The sequence below is a fragment of the Galeopterus variegatus genome, unplaced genomic scaffold (assembly GCF_000696425.1).
Source record: "Galeopterus variegatus unplaced genomic scaffold, G_variegatus-3.0.2 Scaffold964, whole genome shotgun sequence".
Classification (NCBI taxonomy): Eukaryota; Metazoa; Chordata; class Mammalia; order Dermoptera; family Cynocephalidae; genus Galeopterus; species Galeopterus variegatus.
In genome coordinates, this window is record NW_007727075.1 from 4523 (window position 1) to 17298 (window position 12776).

A 12776-nucleotide genomic window follows, 5' to 3' on the forward strand; every position below is an offset into this window, starting at 1 on the left:
AACCACTTCATCCATTTTTCCCACCAATCTGCAGAACCACAGCCAGCAGGGTACAGAGAGGTGCCCGGGTCTGGTGTCTGTTTCGGGAAGGGGTGGGGAGAGGAGAGAGTCCCTTTCAGTGCCCGAGTGTGTGTATGCAACTTCCTGCCAGTGAGGAAACACTCGGCTCGAATTAGCCCTGGTTCTCCTTTCCCTGATCTGGCCTCACAGGAGGAGTTGGCGGGGAGCCGTGGGCCCCTCTGGCCTCAGCCAGATTTCCCAGCCAAACGCGGGAGGAGAGATGCCCTGGACTGTCCTGCTCTTTGCAGCTGGTGAGTCTAATGCCCCCCTCTTACACCTCGCCCTGCTCCCCCGCCCCCTGCCCTCCTTGCTGCTCTAGGGGCAGAAACCTGTACGGGGCTGCCCTTCCCAGGTGATGGAGGAAGCCAAGCCGGGACAGATTTGCCTGAGAGCCTTGGAAACTCCCCAGGAATATCGCTTTTTTGTGTTAGGCTCCTCGTCAACCCTAAGTCCAGAATATCAGAAATACCACCCTACCAGAGACAGCCGTGCCCACACCCCATGACTCAGCCCCACTCGGCCTCTGCAGGTTCCTACCTTGAGGGCTGGGGCAACAGGAGGGTTTGCTTGGGGTGAGGCCGGGTGGGGGGTGGAGGCTGCACAAGGGAAGGCTTGTGTCGTCCTCACCTGGCCAGACACTCTGCTCAGGAGCCTGTGGGCAGCTAGGGGAGAGACTGGTTCCTGGGAGAACCTTCTTCCCACAGGAAACTGTACTCCAAAATCCATATTCCTCACCACAGCCTGGAAAAAGCGATAGGACCCCTCTGCCCTGTCATTATCAGCACTCCTTGAACACCCCCATGTCCCTTCCATCCGCCAGGCCTTTGCCCATGTCCTCCTCTCTGGCTGGAATGCTTTCCCCCAGCTCTTTACACAGGTCCTTCCTCACCCTTTGTCACTCAGCTCAGATGTGACCTCCTCTGGGAAGCCCTCTGGGGCCACCTCAACTAACACAGTCTTCCAATTACCCAACGCTCCTTGACTCCTTGAGGGAACGTCAGCTCCACGAGGCAGACATGTCTGTTCGTTTGTCTCCTTCACTGCTGTGTCCCCAGCATCTACAACAGGGTCTGGCACATAATGCTGTAGATTAAAGTAATAATTGTGCTGCTGTATAATAACCATGGCTATTACTATAAAGTGACTCAAACACACCATGCACCAGGCATTCAATGCCCACAAAATCATAGAGGGGTAGCGATCACTAGCTTCCCAATGCACATAGAAAGTAAGGCCCAGGGCCGGCCTGTGGCTCACTCGGTAGAGTGCAGTGCTGATAACACCAAGGCTGCGGGTTCGGATCCTATATAGGGATGGCCGGTTTGCTCACTGGCTGAGCGTGGTGCTGACAACACCAAGTCAAGGGTTGAGATCCCCTTACCGGTCATCTTTTTAAAAAAAAAAAAAAAAAAGAAAAAGAAATTAAGGCCCAGAGAGGGTGCTCTACTTGCCTGAGGCCGCACAGCCAGGTGGGCCTCTGCTCTAACCATGCAACCACCCGACCTCTCATTATTCTGCATTGCAGGCTCCTTGGCAATCCCAGCGCCGTCCATCTGGCTGGTCCCCCCACACCCGAGCAGCCAAGAGGATCCCATCCACATCTCATGCATGGCCCCAGGGGGCTACATGGGGGCAAATTTCACGCTGTACCGAGGCGGGCATGTGGTCCAGTTCCTGCAGGCCCCTGCAGACCAGCTCGGGGTCACTTTCAACCTGAGTGGTGGCAGCAGTGAGGCTCCAGGGGGACCATTTCACTGCCAGTATGGCGTGATGGGTGAACACAGCCAGCCCCAGTTGTCAGACCTCAGCGAGCCTGTGCAGATCTCCTTCCCAGGTAAGAGCCTCCCAGCGGCCCACACTGCCACAGGGTGCCTTCTCTCAGCCTAAGCCTTTGCACATGCTGTCCCCTCCGAGTGGACATCTCTACAGCAAAAGATGTACATCTCTTACAACTTGCCAGGACTTTCCTTTTTTTTTTTTTTTCCTTTTTGTCTTTTTTCGTGACCGGTAATGGGATCGCAACCCTCAGTGTCGCGCCCGCACCGCGACCGGCAACGGAATCGCAACCCTCGGTGTCGCGTCCGCACCATGCTCAACCAGTGAGCGGACCGGTCTCTATATGGGATCTGAACCCTCGGCGGGAGCGCCGCACTCTACCGAGTGCGCCACCAGGCCGGCCCAGGACTTTTCTTTTTTAATCCTCACAGCCACCCCATGAAGTGGGTGCCGTGATTCTCCCCATTTTGCAGATAAGGAAACTGAGGCACAAGAGGAGCAGGGACTTGTCCAAGTCACACAGTTAGCAGCTAGCAGAGCTGGGATGCCATTAGCTCCAAAGGCCAGGCATTAAACTTTCATGCTTTACTGAAACTTCCCCTCTCCACCGCATAAAATTTTTGAGTACCTACTATGCGCCAGGCACTGCCCTTCGTGCTGGAGATTCAGCAGTGAATGAAACAGACAATGTCCCTGCCCTCCTGTCGCTGATGTTCCAGGAGAATGGGGACAGACAATAAAAGAGGAGTTCTATAAATATTCAATCTGGTAAAGGGGGACATTGGTGAAGAGTGTCATGTTAAGTAGAGAGTGGAGTGGCCAAGCAAGGCCTCTCCGAGGAGGTGGCATTTGAGCAAAAAACTGAATGAAGAGAAGGAGCCGGCCACGTAGGGATCTGAATATTGCATGCAGAGGAGCAGGCTGTGCAAAGGCCCTGAGGCTGGAGCATACCGGGTGTGTGAGGAACACGGAGGAGCCCAGTATTGCTGAAGTATAGTGGATGAGGGGACGGTGGGGGGACGAGGGCAGGGAGGTGATGGGAAGGATCATGCAGGGCCTTGTGGGCCACAGCAAGGACTTTGGCTTTTCATCCCAGTAAGACAGGAGCACTGGGAGGCTCCTGGTCTTCCCAGGAGAGGAGGCTTTGGGGTGGGGGTCGAGAAGCAGGAGGCAGGGCTGGCCCTATGTGTCACCATCAGTCAGGGCTCTCCCTCTGCAAAGAGAACCGTGTTGACAATGAGGCCTGCATGCTGTGGTGACAGAACAGTTCTGTGTCCTTCCTGGCATCAAGCTCCTCTATCAAAGGCCCCTTCTCTCACCTATGCCTTGTGGTCTTAGAGTGGGGAGGTGACAACACCCCTCCTGCCACAGATGAATGAATGAACAAGGCCTAACATTGTGAGAAGACCAAGCGTACGTCTTCCCTCTCTCCCTCCTGGCTTAGCTCCTGACCTCCACTGGGGTCAAGGGCATCTGCTCCCAGGTCCCCTGAGGGATCCCCTCTCAATCCAGGGAGGGGAAGTTGAGTCCTTTGTAGAGAAGAAAACCCTGGAACTGTCACTTCCATGCCTCTGTGGCTGACCTCTGTGTGAGTCTAACAGTACACTGTGTGGATAGGGGTGGATGTCATCTGACCCCCTGGTACCCAGGCTGAAGCCAGCAGAACTCTTCAGATTGCAAATAACTAAAAACCTGACGCAAACTGGCTTCAGCAACAAAAGGGAGTTTATTGCTTCACTGAACTGAAGTCAGTTCATGTTCTGACTTCAGGCATGGCTGGATCCAGGTGCTCAAAGATGTCAGGAATCATTTACCACCTTTCAGCTCCACTTTCTTTTTTTTTTTTTTTTGTCTTTTTGTCTTTTTCCGTGTCCGGCAACGGATCGCAACCCTCAGTGTTGCCCCCGTACCGGACCGGGGACCGGCAACGGGATTGCAACCCTCGGTGTTGCTCCCGTGCCTCGCTCAGCCAGTGAGCGGGAACCGGTCTGTATGTGGGATCCGAACCCTCGGGCGGGAGCGCCGCCGCACTTCCCAAGCGGCGCACTATCCAGTGTGCCACCGGGCCGGCCCCAGCTCCACTTTCTTCTATGATTTATTTATTCTTGGGTAGGCTCTTCCCCTCTTGATGGCAAAATCCTGCCCAGAAGCTCCAGATATACAGTTATGTGCCACATAATAGTGTTTAAGTCAGTGATGGATCACATATATGACAGTGGTCCGAAAAGCTTATAATGGAGCTGAAAAATTCTTATCGCCTAGTGATGTGGTAACTGTTGTAACACTGTAGTGGACTACATTGCTTATGTAGAAGCTATAATAGGTTATACTTATAGCCTAGGTCTGTAGTAGGCTATACTATCTAGGTGAGTGTAAGTGCACTCTATGATGTTCTCACAACAATGAAACCATTTAACAATGCATTTCTTAGAACGCATCCCCATTGTTAAGTGACACGTGACTGTACACTCTATCAGTTCTGCAATGCTAGCCAGAAGCCTAAACCTCTTTTCCAAGTGGTCCAGCCAAAGTCCCAGAATTAGTTTTCGTTGGCTCAGCTTTGGCCACATGCCCATCCCTGAACCAATCACAATAGCCAGGGGGAGGGAATATGCTAATTGGCCGGACACAAAGTTTGCTAAGTCCCAAGCTGCATAGTTGGGGGTAGAGGGAGAGGTTTGGCTCCTGAAAGGTCACCTGCAGAAATGACAGATGTCCCACCCTGTCCCTACCCCCCTCCAAGGCTCCTCATCCTGTCCACTCTGTCTTTTCATTTTTCCTCTAGTGCCCACTTGGATCTTGACGCTGTCCCTGAGCCTCGTTGGAACCCTCCTCCTCCTCACTGGGCTGGTGGCTGTCACCCTGGTGGTCAGAAAAGGTAACAGCTCACAGAGGCAGCATTGCCAGTTTATAACCTCTGGAATGTGCAAATCCTCACACCCATTTTCTTTTAAGAGTGCAAGAGCAGACAGTTTGGGGAGGTCTTACTCCAAAACTTAGCAGTGAAGAAGCCATCGGAAGTGAGATGATGGTGGTGGGCCGATTGGTATATACAAGGGTAAAGGTTCATGGACAGATTCGTGTTATCTTTTTGTGTGTGTGTGTGTGGCAGGCTGGTACAGGGATTGAACCCTGGACCTTGGTGGCATGTTATTTTTTAATTCTATTTTTTCACAAACTCTTTGAAGTACCCTCGTGTATAATATACATAGCATAAAATTTACCACTTTATCCATTTGTTTTTTAAAGATGACCAGTAAGGGGATCTTAACCCTTGACTTGGTGTTGTCAGCACCACACTCTTCCAAGTGAGCCATGGGCCGGCCCTAACTTTATCCATTTTTAAGTGCACAGTTTTGTGGCATCAAGTAACATGCACATGGTTGTGAAGCCATCACCACCATCATCTCCAGAACTTTATCATCTTCCCAAACTGAAACTGCCCCCCTGAAGCACTCACTCCCCTTTCCCATCCCCCAGCTCCTGGTAACCACTGAAATTAGTATTTTTTTAAGTAAAACAATTTCACATGCTTGCACTCTGAGGTTTTTAACCAACACGCATTACTCCTGTAATTGAAAAAAAAAAATGTTTGGAGTAGCAAATTTGCCCTGGGGAGAGGCAAAGCTAGATTGCAAATGTATGGTGGGGGCTTATATTCATTTATTTGGGGTTTTTGTTTGTTTGTTTGTTTGGGGGGCTGGCCGGTATGGGGATCCGGGATAGGGGCTTATGAATCTGAGGGCTTCGGGGGCTGTTGGTTTCTTGGGTTTAGAAACTTGCCAGATGCAACCAGGACCAAAATCTAACAAAGGCTTATTTATTTTTTATTCCCAGTTAAAGAAAAAAAATTACAGAAGAAAAGGTGAGACCACCGCAGGAGACTCTCAGAGGGTGATTTGGGGACAGAAAAGCGCTTCCCTGGTGGGAGGTCTGCTTAATAGGAATAGGTGCCATTTATTAAGCACCTACTGTGTGCTGGGCACTGTAGTAGGACACTCTGACGCCAGAGCTCACCTTATCTTTACAGCAGCCCTGGAACCCATTTTACAGATGAGGGGACTGAGGCTCAGCGCTTCCACAGGGAGGAAGTGGCTGAGGCTTATGCACATCGCTTTACACTGGCTGCCAGAAAATTGTCACAAGCACTCTAGACATTTTCACTGGATTTCTGTGGCTCGCTTGGGATAGTACTGTGCCCAGCTTGCACTGTAGGCAGTGGCCCTTGATCCTGGGTGCCAGGATGTCCCAGCTGGCCCCTGCCTTAGTTTCTCTGCTCTGAGAGAGGGGTAGACACCCTGCTGCCTGGTGTTGAAGAGCCTCTCTGGGGATCAAGTCCCAGCTTCACGTGGCTGTGGAGTTCCTGCAAGAGAATGTCCATCCGCCTGGCTGAGGAGCTGTCGCATGGTGTGACAGCTCCAGAAAGGAGGGCATTATTGCTTTCCCTGTACAGGCCCTTGCTAGGGGTGGGGTGGGGATGTGGGTGGGGAGGGAAGGCCAAGTATTGGGTCTGGTTTGGAGCCAGGGCTTTCCAGAACAAGCCTCCTGCCTCAAGGGGCAACCCTGACCCGTTGTCACTTTTTCCTGAATCCCTTTGCAGAGAGCAAGAATCCTGCTGGGCCCAGATTAACTTCGCCACCACAGGTCTGTGCCTCCTCACTCCTGACCCCACCCGGGCAAGGCCACTGTCTCAAAACGCCATTGGGCCTCATGACTTGCTACTTGAACCTCTTCTGTAGAAGCTCTTTCTTCTTAGAGTCAAAGCACACCCTCCCCACTTCTTCCCCTGGGCTCTCACCTTCCCTCTTTGCTCCAGCCTCTTACCTCTCACTCACTCCGCCCACTGCCTAGAGCACTCTTCCTCTCTCGGTCTCAGTCTAAAGGTCACCTCCTCCAGGAAGCCTTCCTGGACTCCTGGTCTGCACTTGCTACATACATGCCCCCAGCACCCTCATTCTTCTTACCCCTCAGTGGAAATACAATTAGGTGATCATTGGGTGCTACGTATTTAATAGTCGCTGCCCCCGCGGGACAGCCAACTCCACCAGGGGAGGACCGGGTCTGTCTCGGGCACCCCACGTTTACTGCAGCCCGCTGCCTTGCGGGACGTGTCATTCTGCCAGCCTCCACTAGTGGGCGAGAAGCAGCCAGTCTGTGATGCCCCGTGCGCTCTTGCAGGGGCCGCAGCCGAGAGCTCGATTCCCTGTTCACACACTTATTGAGTGCCTACTATGTGCTAAGACATGGGAGAATCCCGCGATGACCCAGACAGACGTGGTCTCTGCCCACAAGCCCATACTCCAGTGGGGTAACAGCCGATGGCGGGGCCAGACCTATCTGGGACCAGGCGGGGGTCCCCAAGGAAGTGATGTCTAAGCGATTGGATAATAGCCTGGGGAGGGGGAGTTTAGACAGATGTTCCTTCTGGAAGACGTGAGTTGAGTTGCGGCATCCAGGGACATGGTTCAATTTGTAACTGTGAACAGTTCACCTGCAGAATGGGTTGGAAGGAAGCAGGAGAGGATCCTGGGAGACGCACCCCTGCCCCTTCCTCACTGTTGACTTTGGGTCTGTGGGTTGTGGGGGGAGGGGGCAGGGAGAGACGTGAGCAGGGAAGTTCAAACTGGTGCCCAACCCTGGTTTTCCTTTCTCCGTTTCAGACATGTCCTTTGATAACACCCTGTTTGCCATCTCCACGGTGAGTTGTTTCTTTTCTTGGTCGCAGTTGACTGCTGACTGTTCTAACTGGGGCGGGGTGGGGTGGCGGGAACACCACCAGGCTGCGGACACCTGCTGTCTCTGAGCTTTGGGGCCAGGAAAAAGCCCAGAATCACTGAATGCGGACTTGTTAGTGAGCCCAGAGTTAGCTCTGAACAATCCCAAGGGGGTGAGAGGATTGAAGGTGGCAAAGGGAAAAGAGGTGGGCCCTTCCCTACTCAGAACATTCCATGGCTCCCACCTCACTTAGGGTCAAAGCCAGAGTCTTCCCCAGGCCTTCATACGGCAATGGGAAGGCTTCTGGAGGGGCACCTGTTGTCGTGGTCAGCGCTGCCTTTGGGCTCAGTCAGACCATCCTCTCAGGATGGTGACAGAGGATTCAGGGTGACCTGGTGGCCTCTTTTGCGTTGTTCATGGAGACTTGTGACAATCTGATGCATGCTTTTGTCGTCGTTCCCTGCCCCCCCGCCCCGTTATAAAGGAAAGCTTGTTTTTAGTAGGTCTGGATCCCCGTACCCACCGGCTGCCAAAAAACAAAAACAAAAAAAAAAGAAAAGCTTGTTTTTGTGTTTAGTTTCAGAGATTTCAGCTTAAATATCCCACTGAGCCTTTCCATCTAGGGGGAAGATCTCAAAGAAGACCCCCCTTGTTGAGGGGCATAGCTTCCCTTCCAGGTCACAGTGTCAAGCCTGCAATTTAAACCTGGGTCTAGGGCTGGCCCGTGGCTCACTCGGGAGAGTGCGGTGCTGATAAACACCAAGGCCATGGGTTTGGATCCCATATAGGGATGGCCGGTTCACTCACTTGGGAGAGCGTGGTGCTGACAACACCAAGTCAAGGGTTAAGATCCCCTTACCGGTCATCTTTTAAAAAACAAACAAATAAACAAAAAACAAAAAAACAAAAAAAACCCCTGGGTCTATGGGATTCCTCTGCACAGCTGCATCTTGGGGTGGTCTTGGCATTTGTACTATTTACTTATTTATTTAAAAAATAAATTTATTTATTTATTAATTTATTTTAAAATTATTATAAATTATTTGTAAATGACAATTTGTAAGTTTATTTGTAAATTTATTTATGTATTTATAAATTTATTATTTATTTGCTTATAAATTTACTTATTAATTTATTTACTTATAAGGATACACTCTAACCAACTGAGCTAACTGGCCAGCACTCCTGCCCCCTTTTTAAAAAAAAATATTTTTTACTAAATTAGTGATATCTGACCCACGAACTCCATGGGCCAAATGTTCAGCCATCTCTCCACACGGGGGTAGGGGAGCAGTATGGACCTGGGTTGCAGGTGGCCCCGCTACAGGTGGCCTTAGAGGTCCCATTTGGAGAAGTGGACACTTCAGAAGACTGCCATTGGGGAGCCTGGGGCAGAGTCGTTCTGCTAGGAGCCTCACAGATGTGGGGAGGGATAGAGAACTGGGCCAACCGACAGCCCGGTCAGGGGACACACCCTCCCTGGACATCTGGACAAGAACAGTAAGGCTGTCACTTCCTCGGAACTTCTTAATTCCATGAGGAGAGACAGACAACCCCATGTCGGGGGGGGAGGTCAGGAAAATCTCTGAGATGGGTGACAAGGAGGTAGCCGGGAAAGGTTGGGGATGTCTGGGCCAGCCTGAGGACACAGTTTTGGCACGGCCCATTAAGCTGGGGTGCAGTGAAGTGGGGAGTCAAGGGAGGCCCGTGGGGAACTTTGACTTCCCCAGTAAGGTGGGAGCCATGGAGAGTTCTGAGTAGAGGGTCATGACCGGATTCAGGTGCTCACAGGCGCCCTCTGGTGGCTGCTGCTGGGAGGACAGACTGGGAGTCGGGGGCTAGGGCAGGAGCCCGAGGACCAGGATGGAGGAGATTGTAGTGGTCCAGGCACGCCCGGGGGTGGGTGGTTTGGTTCCATCTGCTGGCAGCGGAGGTGGAAGAAGCGGGCCAAGGGGCAGGCCTGGGGAAGGGGCTGGCTTGTGCGCGAAAGCAGATAAAGACACAGTCTGGAGGTCCGGAGAGAGGTCCGTTCTGGAGATAACTCGGAGGCGCTGGGATGCAGATGGTGGGAAGGAAGGGGGCCTGGCAACGGCCTGTTCACCCCCGGAGGTCTCAGCATGCGGAACAAATCCTGGAATTCTGAGCCAGTAAGAAAAAAAATTTAAAAAAAACCCAAAAAACAAACAAACAAAACCTGGCAGGTGGGACAAGTTAAAAAACTTTTCGTGAGAATCCGCACTTCCCGGAATACCAGCCTGGCGGTCTATCCCCCTCCCCCTTTATAAAAGTCATTTTGAATGAAACAATGGAAAACAGAGAAAAGTAAGGAGAAAAATAACTTATTTCTCAGGATCTTAGTCCTAGTTGCTTTTAGAAAAAAATGTATTTTAATTAAAAAATGTTTAATATGGAGCTGGGCGGTTGGCTCAGTTAGTTAGAGCACAGTCTTGTAACATCAAGGTCAAGGGTTCTGATCCCCATACTGGCCAGCCTTGTGTATACAATTTTGACATGCAAGTGTATTTCACATTAAACGTTTTTTTGTTTGTTTTGTGTTTTCTTTTGGCTGATGGCCAGTTAGCTAAGTTGGTTGGAGCACAGTGTTGCTAACACCAAGATCAAGGGTTCAGATCCTGGAACCAGCCAGCTGCCCCCCCACCCCAGTTATGTATACAGTAAAGTTTTCTTCTCTCACAAACCCACTGCTTTTTATCCATACAGCTCCCCCTCTGCAGACACACAGGAAAACACTGTTAGGAACTTTATAGAAAATCTGTACCTTCACCCTTTTTAACACAATGGATAGCACGTTTTACACATTATGCATGTTTCTTCTTTCCCTTAACAGTAAATTCTAGTGATCTTTTTTCTAGTTTATTTTATTGTGATAAAATACACATAAAATTTAGCGTCTTAACTGGTTTTAAGCATACAGTTCAGCAGCCTTAAGTACTCACATTGCTGTGCAGCCATCACCACCATCCACGTCCAGAACTTTCTCATCTTCCCGAACTGAAACTCTGTCCCCATTAAACACTCTCTCCCCATCCTCCTCCCCAGCCCCTGGCATCCACCATTCTACCTTCTGTCTCTCTGCATTTGCCTGTTCTGGACATTTCATATAAATGGAGTCACACAATATTTGTCCTTTTATGACTTGTTTATTTCACTTGGCATAATGTCCCCAAGGTTCATCTTTGTTGAAGCATCAGAAATTTCCACCCCTTTAAAGACTGAATAATATTCCATTGTATGTATATAGCATATTTTGTTTATCCGTTCATCTGTAGATGGACACTTGGGTTGCTTCCACCTTTTGGCTGCTGTGAATCATGCTGCTGTGCATATGGGTGTGCAAATATCTGTTTGAGTCCCTGCTTTCAACTCTAGTTTCTTTTGGAAGTATTTATAAAGCTGTATTGGTGGCTGAAATAATAACGAAGCAGCTGGCATGTCTCTAGCTTTTACCGTTACCTTGCTGAGGGCCTGATATTTAACACTCTGTGAGGTGGGGTTGACTATTTGTACAAATGAAGACACAGGCTGGTTGTGGGTTTTACTGGGGTGGCTCAGCTAGGGAGGGGCAGGACTATGAGTGGAACTCCCAGCCTGCTCTCAACCTCCTGGCTTCAGTTCTGGCAAGTTCATCTCCCCTTGACTGGTATTTGGGGCAGGAGCCTCCAAGGCAGAGGAAAAGGCAGACTTTTGAAGGTTTTCAGAGGGCCTAGGATGGGAGCGGAGTAGGAGATAATAGCGATAGCTTTGTTCACTTAAGAAACAGAGCTTACCATGAGCCAGTCGCTTTATCTATTCTATTCTTTTAAGACTCATAGCAACCCTAGGAGGTGGGTACTAACATCCTCCCCATTTTGCAGAAGGGGAAACTGAGGCACAGGGGGCTTAAGTTACTCAACTGTCAGAAACTGATGGAACTGGGACTTGAACCCAGGCTCTCTATGCCCGACTCAGCAGAGAGGAAGGCAGGAAAATAGAAGGCCAGGACGTGTGTGGGGGTGGGGGGTGAGATGAGACCTGATGGGCTGGGAGAGTCTCAGGCTCAGAACAGGGGGGAGCCCTACATCCTGAAACCCCCGATCACTCAGTTCTCTCTCTTCTCTTCCATGGACAAAGAAAATGACTTTAGAAGAAGACTCGGCCACCCCTGATGCTCATCCCAGCAACTCTGGGCCCCGGAAGAGGCCCACCTCCACGTCCTCTTCGCCTGAGCCCCCCGAGTTCAGCACTTTCCGGGCCTGCCAGTGAGGTTGAGGACTGGAGGCTCCCTCTGTCTGCGTCCCTTCAGGGCCTGTGGTCTCTCCAGCTACTTCTGGGGGGGTTCCAGCTGCTGCTTTCTCAGGGAATTGAACAGAGGAGATGAAGGGGACCCCACCCTTGAGACCTTCCTCACAGAAGAGTGGGAGAGGGGCATAGACATCGGCCTGGAGGCTGGACAGAAAGCAGGAAGCCCCTCTTTGGATTCCCGGCTTCTCAGGACTACCAGGGAAGGTATCAGGATCCCTTCCAATCCCCAGCTGGACATAAGAGGTCCTCCCTCTCTGAACACCCCTCCAGCCCCCACTCTCCCCGGCCGCAGCCGACTTGGGCACCTGCTTCTTTGCCTGGGTTTTTTGAGCACAGGGTAGCTGGGGGGTGTGTTTTGGGTGTCTGCCTTCTGGCATGCATAAGTTATTAATTATACCACGTATTGAGGTGTTCCCAAGGCCTCTATGGAGTGTAATCCTTCAAGCCTGGGACTCCTGGGCCCCAACTGTTGGATGGCTGGGGGGGTGGGGGGTGTGCCTGAACTCACCGCGTTGGAGGTGCCCCTCAACTGCAGTCAGGGTGGTGTTTGGGAGGCCCGTGGGGATACACGGAGGGGAGCATTGCCACGCGGGGTCTCTGCCAAGGTCCTAGCACTGGGGTGTGCAGTAGGTGGAATGATGGGGGTGTGGGAGAGGGCAGAAATGATGGGGAAGAGAAGGAGCAGTTGGTTGAGTGCTGTGGAAGGGGGCCCTCGGCGAGGTCTAAGTTGCGTGCAGAAGCCTAGCGAGGCCCATCCCAAACTGTTTTCCCAGGCGGGCGGGCCGGGGTGGGGCCACGGGCTGGGGCCACGCCCATCTCCCCGCCCTCCGCCACAGCTGGACGCTTCGCAAACCGAGGCCCAGTGAGAGGTAGCGCGACAGGTGGAGGGGCGAAGCCTCGCCGCAGCTGGGCCCCGTCCCTCC

The 12776-nt window shown here is 51.6% G+C and overlaps 1 protein-coding gene across 1 annotated transcript; it reads left to right on the plus strand.

Moving 5' to 3' along the window:
• The first annotated feature begins 238 nt into the window (after positions 1-238).
• LOC103591346 (chromosome unknown open reading frame, human C19orf38) lies at positions 239-12267 on the plus strand. Its single transcript, XM_008573785.1, has 7 exons — positions 239-311; positions 1586-1894; positions 4622-4714; positions 5674-5701; positions 6437-6480; positions 7497-7534; positions 11683-12267. The coding sequence occupies exons 1-7, from the start codon at positions 281-283 to the stop codon at positions 11812-11814; spliced, it is 675 nt and encodes a 224-aa protein (XP_008572007.1). The 5' UTR covers positions 239-280; the 3' UTR covers positions 11815-12267.
• The last annotated feature ends 509 nt before the right edge of the window (positions 12268-12776 follow it).